Consider the following 23714-nt stretch of genomic DNA (forward strand, 5'->3'; position numbering starts at 1 on the left):
TCGATTAGCACAATCACTCATCCGATACGAACAGCGACACAAAAGCACACCAAAAATTAACCTGAATAATCACGACTTCGCGTCCCCACTTCCAGCGCACCAATGATGCTATTATTCGATTAGCACAATCATTCATCCGATACGAACAGCGACACAAAAGCACACCAAAAATTAACCTGAATAATCACGACTTCGCGTCCCCACTTCCAGCGCACCAATGATGCTATTATTCGATTAGCACAATCATTCATCCGATACGAACAGCGACACAAAAGCACACCAAAAATTAACCTGAATAATCACGACTTCGCGTCCCCACTTCCAGCGCACCAATGACGCTATTATTCGATTAGCACAATCACTCATCCGATACGAACAGCGACACAAAAGCACACCAAAAATTAACCTGAATAATCACGACTTCGCGTCCCCACTTCCAGCGCACCAATGACGCTATTATTCGATTAGCACAATCACTCATCCGATACGAACAGCGACACAAAAGCACACCAAAAAATTAACCTGAATAATCACGACTTCGCGTCCCCACTTCCAGCGCACCAATGACGCTATTATTCGATTAGCACAATCACTCATCCGATACGAACAGCGACACAAAAGCACACCAAAAATTAACCTGAATAATCACGACTTCGCGTCCCCACTTCCAGCGCACCAATGACGCTATTATTCGATTAGCACAATCACTCATCCGATACGAACAGCGACACAAAAGCACACCAAAAATTAACCTGAATAATCACGACTTCGCGTCCCCACTTCCAGCGCACCAATGATGCTATTATTCGATTAGCACAATCACTCATCCGATACGAACAGCGACACAAAAGCACACCAAAAATTAACCTGAATAATCACGACTTCGCGTCCCCACTTCCAGCGCACCAATGATGCTATTATTCGATTAGCACAATCATTCATCCGATACGAACAGCGACACAAAAGCACACCAAAAATTAACCTGAATAATCACGACTTCGCGTCCCCACTTCCAGCGCACCAATGACGCTATTATTCGATTAGCACAATCACTCATCCGATACGAACAGCGACACAAAAGCACACCAAAAATTAACCTGAATAATTCACTCATCCGATACGAACAGCGACACAAAAGCACACCAAAAATTAACATGAATAATCATGACTTCGCGTCCCCACTTCCAGCGCACCAATGATGCTATTATTCGATTAGCACTATCACTCATCCGATACGAACAGCGACACAACAGCACACCAAAAAATTAACCTGAATAATCACGACTTCGCGTCCCCACTTCCAGCGCACCAATGATGCTATTATTCGATTAGCACAATCACTCATCCGATACGAACAGCGACACAAAAGCACACCAAAAATTAACCTGAATAATCACGACTTCGCGTCCCCACTTCCAGCGCACCAATGATGCTATTATTCGATTAGCACAATCATTCATCCGATACGAACAGCGACACAAAAGCACACCAAAAATTAACCTGAATAATCACGACTTCGCGTCCCCACTTCCAGCGCACCAATGACGCTATTATTCGATTAGCACAATCACTCATCCGATACGAACAGCGACACAAAAGCACACCAAAAATTAACCTGAATAATCACGACTTCGCGTCCCCACTTCCAGCGCACCAATGATGCTATTATTCGATTAGCACAATCACTCATCCGATACGAACAGCGACACAAAAGCACACCAAAAATTAACCTGAATAATCACGACTTCGCGTCCCCACTTCCAGCGCACCAATCACAATACAGCCGCACAAATTCGGTCGACAAACATGCTAAATCATTGTTATGTTTTAGGCCACAAATCTTGACTCTGAGTGTCAAGAAGCGGTAAGCAAAAATGGTGAAAATTCGGGATCTAATGGGCAAGTGGCAATTTGCAAAGAATAAGTGAAGAGTGATATATTATATTTATTGCCTCATTTCGAATTTAAGAGGAAAAAATGAATTATTCTTGTCCATCAAATTGAAGATTATGAAATGCACAATTTCGCTGAATTAAGTTTGGTAGAACCAAAATAGGTACTAGGCTCAAAATAGGGATGAATCTTTTCCATATGTCTGTGTCAAAATTACACCCACAAAAACTTTTGCTGATAATGAATAATTTTACCCCACAAAATGATAAATTTTTATCAGTTTTTGATGAATATTCATCAGGTTCACATTTTTACACATTTTTATGTAATATTACTCAAAAAAGAGGTAATATTCAACCTACCAAATTTTCAACATTCCAAAATTCAACTTTTTTTTTCTGTGTATGAAAAAAAATCAAAGCCTTTTTCAAAATAAATTTTGATATTTGATTGCCTACACATCAAATGATACATTTAGTTTAGCTCTTCCCCAGTCAAATCAATCCGAATTCTGAAACGGAATCTAATTAGAATCGTATACAAATTCCGTTTCAAACGGAACAACCGGTGCGAACACGGAACCGGTTGTTGCGTTTGAAACGGAATTTGTATACGATTTTAATTGGATTCCGTTTCAGAATTCGGATTGAGTTAACTGGGTCCTTCCCTATTTCCAGTCAATGAAAATTTATTTCGCAAAACAATAGTCCAGAAATGGAATTCTTTCAATAGACACCGTCCATTTCATTCGAACCCCACAGAAGGTAATACTGACCAATTTCACCGTTCTCATCCAATTACCCACCATTGTAAGAATCTCCACTGAGGGCCAATAATGAGGGACGAAAACCTTTTTCTTTTTCCCAACGCCAAATAAAAGTTGTTTCCCATATTTCCTATTTTTATGCGCTCCATTCCACTAACCCTTAGCATCCTTTTTTTGTTGCTGTTTCCTTCCCAAGAAAAAGACGCTCCTTCCGTCTTCGCGGAAGGAATAGACTTTTCCCTCTTTTAATAAAATAATTACCTTCTTCGAGTGAGCACTCGCCAGACACACCAGAAAAAAATGAAAGAAAAACTCCACATTTCCCCTGCGAACGTTTCTCCCAGTCCCCGCGACAGCAACCAGAACACCAGAAATAAATTTTCATTATATTAGTTTGTTAATTTTGCGCTTTTCCGCTTTGGCATGATCCTTTCTGACAGAAGTGGACCACCGACGGGAAGCGCAGGACTTTGTAGAAAACCGAACCAGCTGACTAGAACACCATGTGAAAAGCCAACCCGGACGGCGAGGGGTTGTGTTATGTTTTTTTTTCACACTCAAAAAAACATTCACGTTGAAGTTACGTGAAAAGCTATGTGGTATTTTTCCACTAGAGTTTTCACGTAACTTCTACGAGGCGGCCCTAGTAGAAACGGAATTTGCTTGGCCAGATCAATTCACGTCGTTTCTACGTGCTTCACACGTAAAAGCTAAATGAATCAATTGATGATTTCTACATGTTTGTTGTAGTAAACATTATAGGAACCTTCTAGTACTAATGTGGTCTAATTTCTGATATTTTTTTTATCAAGCAGAAAAAAAACAAGAAATGCAGTTCTAGTTTCAATTTAAATCATAGTTTTATTCAATTTCCTTTGCTAACATTTATAAAGAATGGTCCAGTCTCTCATGAAACCGAGCAGGAAGACGTTCGTACGTAGCTTTCTGTTTCCGCTATACTTCGTGGCCGCACGGGAACCCGTTTCGAAGTCGTTGTCGTTAGTTGTGGTACTTCTGTCTGTGCCACGTTAACGTGGCTGCACATCACCAGGGGCAGGTACTTTGAGAGCAACTAGGCAAAGTTTCCGATCAAGTTGGGTGCTCGGATGGTTGGCCAGGATGGCGTGGCCAGGAAGATGTTAAAGATGATTGGGGCGACCACGTTCAGCTCTCGAATTCCGTGCACGGGTTCGTTGGTCTTGCCGGATACAACTTGCTGCTTCGAACAACTTTGGCGCGGGCACCACACTGGCCAAGGCCGACGAGAAGTCTCGCAAAGCAACCTCGCACCCAGGCAAGTGTCCGCAATGTCCGTGACATTTTCGGTTGCGTCGTTCACCACGACCAGCCGCTTATATTAGAACGGGCCAGAATCCAAGTGGCCACCGGTAAAAGTATGCTGCTTCCAGAATTCGGCCGCTGCAAAAAAATATTTCTATGATTATTTATAAATAAAATCATTAAAACTTTATTTAACTTACCGTCTGTTCTTTTTTTGATGATATTTTGCGAGAACAAGTTCGGCAGCAGGTCTTCGCCGGACGCCATCAATTTTCATACTAAAATAATCACGTAGAAATTTCGCCGAATGGCGCACTCGAGTTCCGTTGAAGTTACATTTCAAAACACATAAAAACTACATGGAAAACCCTAGTGGAAAAATACCATAAGGCTTTTCACGTAACATCAACGTGAAAACTTTTTTTTGCCAGTACACTTTCACATTATTTTTACGTGTGTCACGTAAAACGAGCCTAGCGAGGGGAAAATCGGGGTTACGTGATTTTTCAGGTAGCATCAACGTGTGGATTATTTTGAGTGCAGAAGAAATTTCTCGGGGCAACGTGCATGTTTCGGGGTGGGGGGACTCGTGTATTGTGCTCATACGTCAGTTTGTAGAACGGGGAGGGGACAGAGATTCTTCTTAGCAAAAATAAAATTAAATAGGGAAAACTAATTTTAAACTACCAACCGAAATAACATTAAATTCAAATCAATCATCTTCTTTAAAAAATAATAATCCAGTAATAGAACACCCAAAGGAAAAATATATCTCAAAATCTGCAACATTGGATTTGCTGCAGAAAATGTCATATTTTATAACATTTTTTGCAGCAAGCCCGTAGATCATTTTTGCCCGCGTGTAAAAATTTCAGCGATCTGCAGTTCTTACCAACACACATAATGCTGGCCCGTCCCCGAGCAACACTCCAAAGAGAAGCATATGTTGGTGCTCTTTCACTCACTTTTCATCAAGCATCCATGGCGCGGTGGTAGCGTGTCGGATCAATAACCAAGAAGTTGGTGATTCAATCCTCGATCTACTAAGTTTTTTTTTGTGAAATACAACCAAAAAGCTAACCAAAGGACAGATTTCATGCAGATTCTGATATACTTTCATGCCGCCATGCATCACAATCATGCGACTGCCAGTTGGGTGAACTAATAAACATAACATTATTATGTCTCATAGAATTAAAAAAAACTGTCATTTTTTTCAAAAATCACAGGAGCTATTTTGCCAAATATTAATCATTTTTGATTCAAAATTGTATTTTCTTCATTTCTGAGAAGCATTTTTTTACGTCCTTTTATAATTACTAAAGATGTTTTTTTAATCGTGTTTGTTATTGTTCACATTGCGTACACTACACATATTACTTCATACTCATAATACCTATGAGTATGAAGAATTATGAGTAAACCCTAAAAATTGGTTTCTTTAGAATAGTTTTTCGACAAATTTTGGCAATGTTGCAGTAGCGTGATCCTTTTTCGCAAAAAGTATTCTAGATTAGGGACCTACATAGGGAAATGAAATGTTCTGGGAGAAATTTCAAACACCCAAAGGCATTCAAATTTAAGGTTGAAAAACTTGTAGTTTTTCTTTCGTGCTGGCACTTTTTTTATACCGAACAAGCACAAACATAACAAAAACTACCAGATTATTATCAACAACAGTTTTACAATACTTGTAATTGTTATAAGTCTCGTTTTTATGCCAAAACTATTTAAAATTGAGTCCAACCTTGTTCTTGCATGATCTTGTTGCTCGATTGGAACCCCGATTTGACAGTTCGATTGGAACCCTGAGAGTGACATTTCGCCTCTCCATATAGGCTCTCTATTCTAGATTGATCTGAACATTTGGTTGGTGGTTGAAATTTGAGCCAACTTCATTGAGTTGAACCCATCGACCCATGGGTTTTAAGGTTTTGGTCTTGTATGAAATCAGTTCACTTATTTCGAGGTGTAAACATGGAATTGGTTAAACATTTCAGGGAAATACGTTACATTGATCTTATAAATATTAAATGTGAAAAATTTACGTAATACTTACAATATTCATAAAAGATAGTTAAAAGTTTTAAAACTATCAAAAATAAGAATTTGGAAACAAAATTCACATATTGATTTCATACGACCTTTTCAAAAAAATCACACGTTAACAATATTGACAGCGCCTCTGGCGGGGACTTCAGGAAACTACATGCGTTTCAGATCCCTTGATATTTCAGTCAACATATTTATTTCCCAAGAACTGTGACAGCTCGAGCTCGATCATTGTTTGAATCAGGACACTGTGACGAGGACTCCCTACATTTTGAGTAAAATTATATTTTTCCTCTGGACCTAGAAAGCTTTATATATTTTAGACGAAAAAAATACCAAAAATATATAATTACAAAATTTAGGAAAAAAACAAGAGAATCAAAACCCACCCTATCGCCACATATCCCACAAGATGACACTAAAAGGTCATTTTTTATCCTTTTTTCTTTCACTGCCGCAACACTGCAATTTATAATTAGCCGCGAGAGGACCGAGCTCCACTCACAGCACTCGGAGCCTGTCCTCTTCTCGAGCCAAGCACATGCAGCCGCAAAATGTCCGAAACAGAAACAAAAATTAACGCTCAAATAAAGTCATTAGGACAGAGCCGACCGGACGTTCGTTCGTTGGGGCAGTCTCTTCTGCAACTGGTGAGTAATTGGACCAGTAGGAAGTTTTTGGTGGAGCGTTTTTTTTGTTTTCGTTTTGCCCTTTTTGGCAAAATTTTCGCTTCCATAAATTCTCATTTTAGTCCGCAATTAAAAACGATATTTAGTTTGGGCTAATTATCAATCGAGTAGGGAGTTCTCTTCATTTTAAAGAAAATGTACCTACATTCAGTTTAGAGTGTACCAAAGTGAAAATTTTAAATCATTAAGCATTACATCATACAAAGCTAAACAAACAACTTTTCCACTTGAAAAGCACGAATGTCCGTTGCTACCGCCATCAATTTGCTGATCCCTAAGCCACAGAGTCCTGAGCCAGAAGGACGTAAACATAAATCCTGACCCAGCGACACGCGTTGCAATTCCATCTCCTTCCCCTTGCCCCCTTCCCAGATTAATGAGCGGAATATAAAGCAGCAATTAATCCAGCACTGAAAGCACGAGCGGAATTAATTCATGTACCGAATCACCACCAGTGTGGAATGTTGGCCGCGTTCGGTAGGGGATGTTGGGGTGTGTTTAATGTCATGAAATGAATTTATTTGCTTAAGTTGTGTTAAAATCTGAACTTTTAACGTATAAAATTAGTATAAAATTAGTTGATTCAAAGTTCATTCCAAATATAAAACAAGAGAAAAAAAACTCTATTTCATTTAAATCCAAAATCCGTCAAAACGAAATATAGTGGACACTTTTAAAGATTGTTATTAATTTGTAATAATTAAAAAATATTTTCATATGATTAACCGAATCAGTCCTGTTTCTATCCAATTTAATTTTCTCACAATTTTATCAAGTTATTTGCAAAACTTTGATGGAATCTTGTTGCTTGATTTAAGTCCCTTAAAACTATTAGAAGCTACCATTGAACGTAAAAATGCAAATATGATGCAACTATGAACAAAATAGTTGCTCGACGGAATAACATGCTGCTCTCCAAATTTCTATGCGCAACATATTTCCGAAACATGTTGAATGATAAATACTTAATGAAAAAAATACAAAAGCTGTTTACAAACTTTACTCTTCTAATTTACATTTTTCCTAATTTATTGATCATAAAACAACGTTAGGCAAACGATTCTTAACCTTTCTTAATTTCTTAACCCTATTATATTTAAGCTTCTGGTCCTCATATTATAATATGTTTTTTTTTTTTTTTGCAATTCCGTTGTGAAACTAATTACTTTTCCCGTCATTCGAAATGTGATACTTCTCAACACAAGTGCTGGAAAGTTCCACTTTTCAGCACCGAAATGGGTACTGAAAAGTTGAACTTTTCAGCACTTATGTTGAAAAGTTATACTTTTCAATATAGTTTTGATTTTATCAGTGAATTGACTAAATACATAGGGGACCATCCATAAACCACGTGGACTCCACACAAAAAAGGAAAGGAAATTAGAGGTGGACAAAAAAAGAGCGAGCCGCTCAAAGAGCCGGTTCACTAAAAAGAGCGGACGCACCATGGCTCACAAAAAAAGAAACGCGGTTCATTTTGAAACTGCGGTCTTTTGAAATAACCGTTCCAAGATGGAATGATTTTGAAAACTTGTGTCTATTTTTATGTATATAAATATAATTCATAGAATTTCCAACAGCTTTATATTTGTTTTCAATACATATAAAAAAATATCAACATTTTGTCTCACGGTGTACTTTCTTAAGTACTTTGGGATAAAAAACGTCAGGTTAAACAGGGGCTATTTTCCGACATCTTGAGAGCTGAATCGTCATATTTCGTTAAGGGGTCTATTGCAACTTTCTCATCGAGATATATCGAAAGACTCTAAAAAGTGAATGCTTTTCTAAATAAAGTAAAACAACTTTCATTGTACAACTGATCGTAAATTAAAGTATTTGAGCATTTCAAAAAGCTTAACCTGGAACATTTTACAAAAATAAAATGATCTTGCCCTATTAAAGTTTGGCATTAATCGATTGAATCAGAATGTAAAAAAAAGCAGAATATTTTCTGCTAATATCAGCATTTTTACAATTATGGCGGAAATAAAGGCAATTTCGCAAAATGAAGACCAATTTTTTCAAAAATCCTAAATTTAAGTAGATTTAAGTTGCTTTTCTTTTAAAATTTAATAACTTATTGTGGATTTAGCTCGTAGCTAGATTTTCTGGCATCTTCTCACGGTTATTGGAAACGGTCTTGGACGGTCCCAGTTGGAGTGAAAAAAATAAATTTGTAGAAAAATTATGGATTAAAATTTTGCTTTTTTATCACTTCTCCGACATCAGGATAATTGTTTGACCATGCTCGCAATTTTTTGATTCGGTTGGAAAAATATTATTGTTCTTGAAAAAACTTTCATTTTTATTCACATGATCACCCCTAATTCTGGCTCGATGCCGCCATTATGCGACCGCGTGCTCCGTTTGTTTGTCAACAAAGCTGCAGCTGGATGGTGAGACGAAGTGAGGGGGGAAGAGGTTTTGACATTTTTATGCCCGCATCTGGCCCGCCGCCTATTTCGTCGGTCGTTGAGTCGCCGGTCGTTTCCAGCGACCGAGTCCAGCTAGGAACTGATCGTACAATATACAATATAATAAAAAACTAAAACCATCACACAATTCTTGATAAAAAAAAACATGTTTATCCAAATAAAAAAAAAAGCGAAAAAGCCGCCCTATTTTATGAGCGAACGAAAATGAGCGGCTCCAAAAAAAGAGCGGTTTTGCCCACCTCTAACAGAAATTGTCCACGGAGGGGGGGGAAGGGGGAGGGAGGTAGATTACCAAAGAAAGTGTCCACGTGGTTTATGGATGGTCCCTAGACAATAAATGTAAAATTCCATCCTAAGGGTGTTTTTCGGAATTGCAAAAAGATTATTTTTTTCAAAAGTAGTCTTTTTATCCAACTCGGTAAACCTTGTTCGATGAATGTACGACTCGTGCTGAAAAACTCATCTTTTTGCAACATGTTGCATAAACGACTATCACTGTCAATAATAAAAATAAAATCAAGCTAGAAATACATTTAATTTGCCACTACTTTGCAATAAATCTAAATTTTAACGAAAAACTAACTTAATCCACCTATGTGGTGGTGCCTTCCTCACTCATATCCAACAATGGGTGATATGATGGGGTTGGACACAAATTTAATCTATGTTTAAGATCCGGAATAAAAATGTTCATAAATTTCACTTAAGTGGCCCTATCTCGAGACAGGGTTGCCAGATCTTCAATGCTTTTAACTCTTTGGAAAGGTTTTTTGATAACCTAACTAACGATGGGTTGGATGGTGGATCCGGACAAAGTTTACATACATTTAAGTGAGATCCGGCTTCCAAAAAGTACATAAATATTTTTTAAGTGGCCCTATCTCGAGACAAGGTTGCCAGATCTTCAATGTTTTTAACTCTTTGGAAAGGTTTTTTGATAACCTAACTAACGATGGGTTGGATGATGGATCCGGACATAGTTTTCATGCATCCAAGTGAGATCCGGTTATATGTGAAAACACATTTTTATATTTAAGTTTTGAACAACTTATCCAAACCTCAAACAATTCAATAGCGATGTATGGGACCCTAAACCAAGTCGAATGCAACCGGTTTGATCAAAATCGGTCCAGCCAGTGCTGAGAAAAATTGGCAAGATAACAATATTCTTTGAAAAAAAAAATACTTTTTCTTCCTGAAACAGCATAGAATGTGAGGGAGTTAGAAAAGATATTTCTAATGTAACAGCAGTGTTCTTAGAAGAATAAAAACCCAAATTATTTTCTTGTGGATTATCGTGTACTCCAGCTTTTCTAATAACTTCCATGCTTTTCAACCCAAAGGCTCGCAATCTTTAAAAAAAATCTCTAGATTTTCTTGATTTAAAAAGAGTAAACAATCCTTATCAAATACAAGCAAGTAAAGCATAGAAATCATACATTAATATTCCATTAATTTTGTTAAAGCAAGTCCACCATCAAATCCCACCCAAAGCTCCCCTAAAAAGCCACACGATTTTCGCCTGACGTTCTAAATCCTTGCAACCTTACAGGTGACGGTGTTGGTGGTCCACAGTCACCCTTCAAGTGCCGTATAAGTGCGCGGCATCAAGACTTCTACCTCAACTGGAACGAGCAAAGTGAACCTTATGCCGTGCTGATCGCTCTGCTTCCTAGCCCAAATGGGTGCAATCGGGAACGCTTGGGAACCTTGAATCGCCCCAAATGGGTGAAGCGTGACTACACAGCAAAAAATCCGATGGTAAAATCGCATGCAAAAGCATGCACATCACCTTCGTCAAAATAAACACTTAATATTACACACTACATGTACAATTTTTGCAAACACAAAAAAAAGTTGCAACCGACGGGATTCAAACCCAGCACCATCAGTAAGGACTGGCGCCTTAGCCCGCTCGGCCATCAGACCGATGAAAAACTGGAAGGATAAACGCATATATGAGCTTGACATTTCGGTCAAGTAGGTTTCCCATACTGATGGGCTACATATTTCAGAATGTAAAATCACATAAAATTGCATAAAATAATGCAATGTTTATTTTACACCCAGGCCTTTTACACGCAGCTGGATTACTACTTTTTTAGCTGTGTAAGTATAACATTTGAAAAAAAATTGCAGATTTCCAACTTTAGCTCAAATTTTGTAAAATAACATTAAAAAAATTGCAAGAATTTTACAGAAGCTTTGTATTTTTGATAAGCTAAGAAACAACAAAGATTTCGATACAACAATTTCAGCAAAACACCTTCTTGGAAAGCTTCTTACACTTTTTGTGACACAAAATCCGTACGAAGAGCGTTAATTTTCGGTTTCACCAGAGCTTCTATTCCGGGATATTCGCTTTCCTTTGAAACACAAGTGAAGCTTCAACTAGCGAAGAAAGCTTTTCATTAGCGTCGTTTCCGTTATGGTGGCACTTTTACGTTTTGTTTCAAGGTGTACATAATTAGTACCTGTTTCCGGTGGCTGGTTTGGTTTCATTTCCAAAAGTGGAAAACTAAGTTCAGCTTTTAGGGGACTTCTGGATGAGTGATTTCCATCTAGTTGTGTTTATGAAAGCTACTTAGCAAAATTCCGTTACAGTGGGCTTCGGTTCAAATCATCACTTGCAGGAAACAATCTGTGGAATTGCAAAATGTTTGGTCCAATTATTACGATCCAATTAATGTAAATAAAACGCTTCATAAGCAAAAACCAAACTCCCTTCCAATACTGCACCTGTTCAACTTTGGTGCACTCCACACACGCACCCTAATTTGATGCATCTAATTTGAATTTTTGATAAGTGTTTTGAACGAAAATTTCCCATTCACACTCCCACCTGGAAAAACTGCTGGCGCTGCCTCTGCTATAATAAATCATTCATCGGGCGCCCCCATCACGTTCAAACATTCGAGAGTTCATAAATTATTTACTACTCCACCCCCTCCCCCTCCCTCACAGAACACGTTTTGGAATGCATCAACCGGAAACTCGTTCCCGCTTTTCCCCACGCTGGTGCCAACTGCCAAATGCGTGCAATGATGATGACGGGCCGCACAAAAGTGGAAACTGAGCGCGCGGGGCTGCATTTTTCTCCCACAGTGCAAAGCTCTTCCGCATCGACCTATGCAAACGGTCTCATAAATTGTGCATAATGTTGTCGAAATGAAAATATGATCGCTGATGCCCGATGCCCAGCTCTGTGTAGTCGGGGTTTTGGCGTGACCCAGAATCGACGATTTAGGAAATTTTGAAATCTTTTGAAACTAACGCAATTTTTTTTTCAATTTTCAAGCAAAACTCTATTAAAAACAATAGGATAGCGGAAAATATTTTGAGCATAAAGATGGCATATGATTGTCAAGCTTATAATATTCAAGAAACATATACAAAATGCATCAAACTATTTAAAAAAAAAAAACTAAACAAGCATAGTAATTTCTCGTTCCTGCTTTTATAGATCATATTGCAAAATGCAAATTGCGCAAAACTCAGCACTGCTCATGTGCTCAGTGTAAACCAACCGGGAGAGTAATGAAAAAACAAACCCACAAACTATAAACATCCAATTTGCATACACAGTTCGCTTCGTTGGAAGTGCCCATATTTGCGATGGGTTGCTAAATTTCAGCCGGGTAAACTAATAATTTGCACCCTCAATCGAAACCATCCTGAATCATAAAATACCATTATGGGAGAGGATATGTGCAACCGGGAAGGCCGAATCCAATAACATTACCCAACTTCTGCAAATGGTTGCCTGTTGGTCCCCCCAAAATCATCGAAATGCAGATTGGGAAAGGGGTTTTAGAGTGGAATTTAATTTACTTGCTTGCATACTAGTTTATTGGCATGCAAACTTTTGCTTATGTTGCGGAATCAGAATCAGATGCTACTCATAGCAGACAGCGTTGGGAAATTAAATGAAATGAACGAAATTGTGCGCATTTACACAGTTTTATATGGAAAATTGGACGTTTCCTGTTTTCAAAATTGGGTAATTCTCCGCCAACTCACACAGCAGTTGCCCCGACCCCTCTTCGATTTGCGTGAAACTTTGTCCTAAGGGGTAACTTTTGTCCCCGATCACGGTCCGTTTTTTGATATCTCGTGACGGAGGGGCGGTACGACCCCTTCCATTTTTGAACATGCGAAAAAAGAGGTGTTTTTCAATAATTTGCAGCCTGAAACGGTGATGGGATAGAAATTTGGTGTCAAAGGGACTTTTATGTAAAATTGTACGTCAGATTTGATGGCGTACTCAGAATTCCGAAAAAACGTATTTTTCATCGAAAAAAAACACTAAAAAAGTTTTAAAAATTCTCCCATTTTCCGTTACTTGACTGTAAAATTTTTTGAAACATGTAATTTTAAGGGAAATTTGATGTACTTTTCGAATCTACATTGTCCCAGCAGGGTCATTTTTTCATTTAGAACAAAATTTTTCATTTTAAAATTTCGTGTTTTTTTCTAACCTTGCAAAGTTATTTTTTAGAGTGTAATAATGTTCTACAAAGTTGTAAAACAGACAATTACAATAAATTTTATATATAAACATACAAAACATATTTTAAAATTGTAAATAGACAACAGATTCCTATTGCATGCATGAAGAGTCATATTTATCATGAGGTTAAAATAAAAATAATCGCATATAAAATTATTTACTGTTTAAAATGCATTTAAAATTAGCAATAAATTCGTGTGTTTTCAATTCAGAATGTTCAAAACACTGTCACAAACAATTTTTCTATGCTCATACAAAAATATGTTAAATATTTTTTACAGTATTTCAACAAAAAAAACAAAAACAACCACTCCACGTCATTTGAACTTAAAATAATTAAGGTATTTGAAAAACGTTTAAAAAAATGGGTGGCATTAAAAAAATACTGCTATAATATAACTGATTCTTTGGTCAGGATTATTTGGTCATCATGAAATAAAAGACTTTTGATGCTTGCAACACTAACGTGTAGGTCGTTCTCAATTTTAAAACATGTTTTGTATCCATGCACCTGGTTGATGCTTGCTTAAAGAAATATAATATTTATTCATAAAAATCCAATAATACCCTTAATAATCTAAATTTGTATCAGCTAGAGGGTGACGATTCTCGAGATTTTCAATTTCCCGGGAATCGAGAGTTGAATTTGGCCATTTCCCGGGAATTCCCGGTTTTTTTACTATGCCAATAGTGCCAATAATTTTAAAAGGAATGATCATACATTTGTTTCTTTTCAATAAATTCAGTTACAATTAATTCACACTTATTCAAAGAAATGTTAATTTAAGAAGCCTCATTATTTTAAAGAACTAGTTCACTGTTCTACGCATAATTGTCCCATGTCAGTTTTTGACGATTTTGACTTCATGCCATTTTTAAGTTTAGTCTGATGTGTACTTTAAGAAAAACACATAAAATCTGATACTTTGTTCGGAAACTCATAATTGTCCCACCAATTATTTTCCTACAGGGAATCATTAGTTTTACTAAGCATTATGCCTTATTTACTTGTTGTATAGCAAGAGGATCACTAATAAGGGTGATAAACTGCTAACTGGGGCGATTAGGGACACATAGGGCGAATATAGGGCGAAATAGGAACCCACGGGACAATTATGCGTAGAAACACAGAAATCGGTCGAAAAATTTCAATCGCGTTTTTCTCAGTTGCACTTTTTTGAACATGGGACAATTATGCGTAGAACGGCAGTTCAACCTTTAGAATTTTTCTTAGAATCTGTAAATACAAGTTCATTTTTTGAGCTTTTGAGGACTCAAAATTGCAGTTTAAAATTTTACGAATCTTAATTCGCACAGAGTGATTTTTCAAAAGTTGCACAAGCTTGTTGCATGAACTTGTTATTAGTTTTTCGTGAAGCTAAAAAATAGCAAATATATGATTTCCCAGTATCGAGATTTTTGCAATATGATACATAACGACTCAAAACAACTATTTGAACTTGTTTTTTTTTCTTTTTAAGGTAAACTGGAAATATTCATTGAAGAAATATTAACATTTATCAGGAAATGCGAATGTTCACAAAAATCGGACCTTAACAAAGATTAAGACAATCTTTACAGATTGCTAGAGTTTTTTTCAAATATTTAATCTAATATTGAGGTTGAAGAGAAACACAAAATGACTTAATGAGGATATGGAAATTGAACTTATTGAAAAGGAAATAACAAATAAAAATAATTTAACAAAAAAACTTTATACAACAAAATTTCACTTCGAATAAATAAAACTTCAGATATTCGAATCTCGAAATTTTTTTTATTTTTGAGCTTTAAACTACTCCAAACTACTTGAAGATTATTAGGAAATTTTTAAATTCAAGATTCAAATTTGACAAAAGTGTTGTTGCAAAACTCGAATTTGATGTTGAAATACGAAAAAAAAATATTTTGATCGTGATTCGAATATCCATAGACGCATACAAACCTTCGGATAATCGAACTTCGGATAATCGAGTCTGGACTGTATTTCATTTCTGAGATGTAACTGCTACTTTAAGGTAAATTTTGGGCTCCACATTTTTTTGGGCTTCTCTCAATTATAGTTATTGGAATTTTCGACAAGTTAAAATTTACACTTTCTGAATAACAAGATTAGAGAAGCAAAGGTTTATTCGAACTTAAACATTGAACATCCAATGTTCTAAACCATTTCGAATTTTAGTTTATAACATTTTGCTTCGATATTTATAAGTAGAAGATTTCCCGGGACTCTCGACCAAATTTCCCGGGAATCGAGAGGTCCAAAAATTGTCGATTTCCCGGGAATTTTTCCCGGGAATTCCCGCTCGTCACCCTCATAAAACATTGCTAATAATCCCTTTTTCTGATAAAAGTTATGTTTTATAAAGGTTTTATGAGTTTTCATATTTTAACAAATTTAACATATAAAAATTAGTTAAAACTAAATTTTCAAAATGTTTAGCGATTTGCAATCTTCTACAAGCTTGTTTCTTGTCTTATTTTGCAAATTTTGATGAGTAATTGACACAATAAAACACATCATTTGACAAGTATCCTAAACAGTTATTCAAAAAATTCCAATAAATAGTCAAGATTTTAAACAAAAAACTTAAAAAATAAATATCTCAAAAATTTCTCGAGGAAACATTTCGCTCTTTGAAGCATTGGAAAGCTGAGAAAATTTCCTATAAGACACATTTAAATGTAGCGATGAGTATTTTTTCTTCTTAAGGTTGCCCAGAAAACACGCCGTGTATTAACTATGACACAAGTTGATCAAAATTCATTTAGCACACCCAAAACTGGCAGCGCTAGTCCGAGAGAATGATGGTCTCGAGTCGAGAGAATAGTGGTACTATTCACGGACGCAGAGAACACAGCTCGAGATGGGCGATAGAACTATTCTCTCGAGGCTCATTTGCAAAAAAAAGTTCATCCGTCAAACAAAAAACCAAAAGTGTCGACAACTGGAATCGAACCAGAGACCTTTGACAAACCATTCCAATGACTTAGCTGCCTCGACCACCACAGCTTGGTGACCAAGGAGAAGTCAGAAGTCGATGTATGACACTTGTTGGAGATTTATTGATTCAACTAACGAATGAACTCATTTGTTATGATGGTGTGAGTTGGTACCATTATTCTATCGATTTTGGCACTGAGCCCTCAATAAATTTTGAGAGAACGATTATCTCGATTCTGAATTTTGGGTGCAGTATGTATTGAATTTTTTTTTCTAAAAAAAAATTGGTTGACGGTTCTAGGCTTAATTCCGACTTTTTTTTTAGGCTTGTACGTCCATGTGAGTTTGACATGCGTTGGATGTTCCAGTGTTAACAAGTCACATTTGTAAAATTTCTCAACTCCTAGAAGTCGTGTATTCCTCGTTGTCCCACCCACTTTAGTTAATGAACCGCTCTCGTTCAATTACACTTAACACACCCCCTCGCAAGGATAACAAAACACCCGCCATGACTTACAGTCGCTCCAGTGCTGCCATGTTGGAAAATGTGCCCTTCTCGAACGCGGTAATATTGTTGAAGTGCAAATACCTGAAAGTTTGTAGCGAAAAAAAAGGAAGAATCGTCGTCATCAAGTGGGGGTTGGGGGAAAGCGAAAGGGTTTTCCAGCGGGGCTTTTCCGATCCATCAAATACGACGCCGGGTTTGGCGAATTCCCAATTTGAACTCAACAAAGGTGGTTCTCGCGGTCGGGGAAGCGAACGATTGACTCTTCCGGTTTGGTGGTTTCTGTAGGGTTGAATGTACGCGAGCATTCACAGATCGGAGAAGCACCGAGATGGAGATGATTGTACGGATTGTGTGTACTTATGGTAATGCGGAAGTGATTTCGAAACCTGCCAGTGTTGTCAGCTTTCCATCGTGAGAAAGCTTGAATGCTGAATCTCAAAGCTGGCAACCCTGGCAAGTTTCGCGGCAAGTACTTACAGGCTCTGCAGTCGATCCAGCGAGTCGAACGCGCTCGGTGCCACTTCGACGATGCGGTTCTTGTTCAGGTAGAGATACTTGAGGCCCGGCAAACCGCGGAACGCACCGGGCTCGATGCGTCGGAGCTGGTTTTCGTTCAGGAATACCGTGTGCAGGTGGGACAGACCGGCGAATGCGTCCGTTGGGACCTCGCGAATGTGGTTGTACCGGAGGTCGCTGGAAGGAGAGAGGATAAGTGGTGAGTACTATATTGAAAAAGGTTGATTGAAACATGGCATGGAAATAGATAAATTTTTATCGGTGGATTTCGAGTCAGCTCTCATACTTTTAAAGTAACTTCAATAAGGCTTCATATTTTCTACTTTTCGTCACCAAAACCTGTCAATATTTGTTAAATAAAATAAAATATCTTTATCAATGCGAGACGCTTTCCCGGTGGCATTCAGTGTAGTGACGACAAAGTATTTTATCGTATTTACGGTACGCCATCGTCTTCCTCGACGACAACGTTACCAAACCGACGACGTCCCAGGAAAAACCTCATAAAATCATATTATGCGACGGCGACACGTCGAGAAAATGACGGCAAGCTGCCACTTGCATCTAACTCACATAGTTTGGCGCAGTCAGGCCCCGAAGAGTACGAAACATCTACATTCCAAGCCCTATATACACGCTTAGAGCTAACTTAGTGCCTTCCACGAGCGTTCTAAAAGCTTTCCGCGTTGTCGCGAATGCCACACCGGTGTGACACGGAATAGTGCAAGCAAGAATGGAAAAAGGAGACTCCGATGGTCGGTTGTGACCAGGAAAAAGAAAAAAATCCCTCCAAGGGTAACGCCGAACGTGATGTGAGTGCTTAACGAGGAGTCACTCACACACGTCATAATCAATGCCTTCTATTTGGTTTGGTTCTTATGTCACGTGACGCGATGCTGCTGCATCGCGCTCTTGCATAAATTTATGTGAATGTGTGTGACATTTATGTGTGGGTGTGTGTAGGTGAGTAACTGAGTTAGAAGCTTCAGAAAAAAAACTTTCACTACTAAAACGAGCTAACTTTCACCGACGACGTGCAGTAATCGTTTAACAGGGCGTGTCATGTAGAGCTATAGGTCATAGAAAAGAAAAGAAAAGTTGAACCTTAAATGGACTTTAAATTGTGTAGATTGCTGTAAAACAGAAGTCTCCGCTAGAAACTTATAATTTGAAAATTGTCGTAACGGTACAGCTTGTCACGTACAAAGATAACTAAAGTTTATTAACACAACCTAATGTGTTAGATGCCATCTTAAAAGATTTTGTTTCTAAATTTATACACCTTAAGATTTTCTAAAACTTTCACTTCAGTACACATAATCTAATGTGACAGGGTTGTCAGATATTCAGTAACTTTCAATATTCACTAAAATTATTTTTTCTGCAAATTTGGTTTAGTTATTGCATGCAACAAAGTTAAAATGGGCGAAATATTCAATGTTTGGCCCTTTTAAAATGTTAGTCTTGATTGAAAAATTTTCAAGATATTTTTTTCGACAAAATCGGAAAATTTCACGAATGTTTCATTATTAACATTGATAATCAGACCATTATTTGCTGAGATATGGTGAGATTAAGAAAACTTCAATTTTCGTGTTTCTTTTTCTTAAAGCGGCTCTATCTCTGCAACCCGAGGTCCAATCTTCAATGTCTCTTAGACAATTTTATACTTTTTTTTGAACTTCTAAAAAAATATTTTTAGAAATGATCACTTATGGTCACTATTTTTAAAAATTGAAAAACTGCAAATATTTCGCTAAAATCAAACTTTCAGTGGCTATATCTTGAAAACGGAGCCCATTTTCAAAAAATCTGTAAAGTACTTTTCGGTTGCAAATTCAATTTTGCATTAAAAAATAATGTCAAACTTGGTTTTGCATAAAACTTTATTTTTTTCCAAAAATCACTGTTTTTTTTCAAAAAATCATAAATCGGCGGCAGTTTTTTTGACCATGTTTCTCTATGGCTCAAAAGTTGCGGATTTTTGTCAACTAAAACATATCAAAAAATCTAAAATATCAAAAAATACATATTTTGGGAAATTGAGTTTTAGTTCTCAACAATACCTACAACTTTGCCGAAGACACCAAATTGAACAGAAAATTCACTCAAAAGTTACAGTTGTTAGAATATTTACATACCAATTTTGTATGGACAGCAGCCAAAATTGTATGGAGACTTGTATGGGTGAACCAATGACGCAAAATAGCTTATTTGGTCTTCGGGAAGGCCCCCACAAAGTTTAAGTCAAATCAAAAAATACAAAAAATAAAATTGGTTGAAATCGGCCGATTTCGAAGAGAGTTGCTCATATCTTTTTTGCTGGGGACGATTTTTTGAAAAAATGCCAAAGGCCTGTTCCGAGCTCAAGGATGTTCAAAACTTCAAAGTTATATATGCCAAAAGATGCGCAAAGATCTGGCTTACACGCCAGTGATGTTTTTGATAAACGGTGGCCAAAGTGCCTCAAAAAATGTCATTTTTGAAAAAATCTTTTTTTGCGGTTTAAATCCCATTTAAAATTGAAGGGCGGAGCGCCAACTCCTGTTACGTCCAATCAATCTCATATTTGGGATTTGGGCTCAGTACGCCCACCGGAACCAGCCCCTGAATGCCCGCCAAAAAGTTATTTTTGTTACACTCTCGTAGCTAATGCCAAAACAATAAAATAAAATTTTAAGTTTACCAAAAATGTGAAACATTTCACTGAAATATTTCATAGGCGTCCGAAGCACTGGGAAGTAAATTCTAGCGAATTTTTATACAAAATATCGATTGTTTTGATGTTAACAGCTTACTTGAGACCTGAGGGCTTTTGTTAATTTGATTTGGTTAACCGCGGTGGATTTTCTTGAAATAATTCGAACTGTCAAAAATCCACCAAAGCATCTACCGGTGGATACTTTCCTACCACAGATTTCTGTGGTAGGAAAGTATCCACCGGTAGATGCTTTGGTGGATTTTTGACAGTTCGAATTATTTCAAGAAAATCCACCGTGGTTGACCAAATCAAATTAACAAAAGCCCTCTGAAGAATGCCATTCACTAACATTTCAGTCCAAATTTGTGCGTTTCATAAGCAAATTGAGTGTTCGGAATTCGAAGCGAAAGTGTCTGGATTTCGAATCAGCTTTTATCAGTGTGGGATTCAAAGCACAATAAGTCATTTTAATTTTAAACTCTGATGTAAAATTGGTAGAAAAGACATATTTTGCATGCATTCTCTTAAAACTGACAATTTATACTACATCCTGATAATATTTCTTCATTTTAAACTTGTTACATGACTTTTTGCCAGCTTTAACAAAAATTCTATGCTACTAAGTGTCCGGATTTCGAATCATGACGTTATTTGGCACCGTGAAAGAAGGCCTCTTTACCATCATTTTATGGAGTAGGTACACCGAAATATTTCGTCGGGACGTCGAGGAAATGTTTCGTACCCGAAAAACCATGCTGGAAACCCCAATTCGACCGAAAATAAATCTTTTCTTTGTACAATTTGTCATGGAAATACAGCAACACATAGCAATCAACAATGATTATTAGATTATTTAATTTATTAGCTGTTTATTACCCTCTGCCATAATAAACCATTACATTTTAGAATCGATCACATTGTAGAGAATAGTTTTCTTAGCAAATTCCATAAAAAAGTAGCAGTTTTGGTTCAATGTAAGCAAAAATATGTCCAATTTCCTAAAATAAATAGTGAGTTTCTCCAACATTTCTGAATTTATATCCCTTTCAGATAATGGATACATTGAAACTTTGAAAGTATTTGCAACATAGGTATCATTTTTTTTATTGATTTCAGCTCATTTGCGATAAGGGTATAATCCCACTCTAAAAATGAACTTTTCACGTGAAGCTCGTAGACCCACCTACACGTATACCTATTGACTGAAACCCAAACACTGAACAAATTTCTGTCTGGCTGTGTATCCGTGTGTCTGTGCGTTACCAAAATTGTCACTCAGTTTCCTCAGCACTGGCTGAACCGAGTTAGGCCAATCCAGTCGCATTTGACTCGGTTTAGGGTTCCAAAAATCAAGTTTCAAGTAAACTAGTTTTTTTTTATGTAATATATTTTCACATATAACCGGATGTTAGATAAGTGGCCGAAAATCATGTCAAATCTTATAATTTTATACATCGTTTGATCGGTAGTGGAATGACTAGAGCGTCCAATTTCCCAGGGCTACTGATTTCCCGGGAAACGGGAAATTTTCAATCAATTTCCCTGGAAATCCCGGGAGTTCCCGGGAAATTTTAAATATATTGAAAATTGTTTCTGAACATGTTTCTGATTAATATTATGCAAAAAATTGTAAAGGACAGCGACTTTAACGGTTAAAATAAGTGACTAATAACTGCTTGACTGCAAACAGCTACAAGAAAATGATTTTTTTTTTCAAATTGCAAAAAATCAAGTAAAATAAATCCAAAAAGTATCTCAGGTATTTGATAATGGGAAGTAGTTTTTTATCAAGTGAGTAAAATGAATCCATACTCAAAAACCACAACTCTTTTAAACTTGTTTCAGAGAGTGTGGTTTTACCAATGCTTATATTGGAAATTAAAAAAAACATGCAGAAATTATGTTTTTCATGACAAATACCTTATCTATAATAAGTCATACTGGATCCTTAAAGCCATACTTCTCGTGTTTGTTTTACTTTAAGTTTTGAATAAATTCCTTTTTTTCATTTTTTAACACCTCTCAAACCATACAAAGTAGTCTTTTAATGATTTTTTTTTAAAGGTTTTATTATACCACATGATTTTCAGGTTTATAATTGACTTTGTTTGAAAGTTTTTCATGGCACAAAAACGTAATTCAAATTGTACGAACATCTCATTTGATCATAGCAAACAAAAAATGTTAAAAAAAATCTATCTTACTTTGGCAGTAAGGGGTTTTTATATTTTTTGAACGAAATGACACCAGTAATTCTGTAAAAAATCATACCTATATTGTAGTAAATCATTTTCATTATGCAAGATCCTTTTTCAGTTGCTTCAGAAATTAACATCATCAGAAATAAATGTCGATATCAAAATTTCTGATAATCTGATACATATATGAACTAAACAATAAATATAATTGAACAAAATAATGATAAGTTTTTTCATCATTTTTTTTCAGAGCATTTTCAAAATACTGGTTTCAAAAAGTTAAGAAATTGTATGCTTTGCTACAAATTTCCCGGGAAACGGGAAATATTTTTTTCCGGGAAATCACGGGAATTCCCGGGAATTTTTTTCCCGGGACGGGAAATTGGACGCTCTAGGAATGACCTTTCACACGATTCTACAGGATCGAAAATCAGGCAAGCCTGTCTCAAGTTATGACCACTTAAGCAGAATTTATGTATTGTTTCATCCAAATGTATTTTTTGAATGGAAAACATGAAAAAAAAGTGCAAACCGTAGATTTATATTCAAAAGAGACCATTAACGAAACTGAATAAACATGTCTTCAAATTGTACTAAAAACACTTGCAGAAAAAGTTTCGTTCGCATTCGAAATAAGTTCTATGGAGCTCTTTTCTCAAAATAACTTAGCATACACCCACGATAAATAACTTTCTCTCTCTAATGGAGGTTTCCGACACTGCGAACTTCACTATTTTCATTCTTGATTTAAATGCATATGACAAACTTATTCCCTCCAAGTCCACCTCAATGACCTTCCCAAGCACTCTGAAACCAGGAAGATACACATTTATGGAAAGTTTCTGCAAAAGCGAAAACTTATGAAATATGTATTCGCGTGCATATAAATAAGCTTTTCTCTTTTCCGAAAAGGTTGCGTTTGTCAACTTTCCCGGGGACACAAGCGAAGAGAGCAACTTTGTGCTTCTTGGAAGTGAATGAAACAGATATTTCGGGGAGTTTGCTGGAAATAACGCTTAAAATATGGCCAAGATTTACCTAGGGTCAGCAACTGTGGAAAAGTTTTACTAAAAGGCATAAAGTTCTTTCACCTTTTCAACTGCTGATTTGAGGTTGGGTTGAGGGAAAGTTCTTCACGTCCAGAGAGTAGATTGTACTGTCAGTAGTTCAAATTCGATCTAACCAACTAGCTTGTTTACTACAAAATTTCATTCTAAT

The 23714-nt window shown here is 36.7% G+C and overlaps 1 protein-coding gene across 6 annotated transcripts in view; it reads right to left on the reverse strand.

Annotated features, from left to right (window-relative positions):
- Positions 1-23714, reverse strand: part of LOC6047379 (peroxidasin) — a 199350-nt gene that overhangs the window by 94416 nt on the left and 81220 nt on the right. For all 6 annotated transcript variants that reach the window (XM_038259687.1, XM_038259685.1, XM_038259686.1 and 3 more), the window contains 2 exons: positions 17559-17774; positions 17091-17162 (listed from right to left, as the gene is read on the reverse strand). In XM_038259687.1, coding sequence (XP_038115615.1) covers positions 17091-17162; positions 17559-17774 — 288 coding nt within the window. The remainder of the gene's footprint in view (positions 1-17090; positions 17163-17558; positions 17775-23714) is intronic.

This window comes from Culex quinquefasciatus, chromosome 3 (assembly GCF_015732765.1).
Source record: "Culex quinquefasciatus strain JHB chromosome 3, VPISU_Cqui_1.0_pri_paternal, whole genome shotgun sequence".
NCBI lineage: Eukaryota > Metazoa > Arthropoda > Insecta > Diptera > Culicidae > Culex > Culex quinquefasciatus.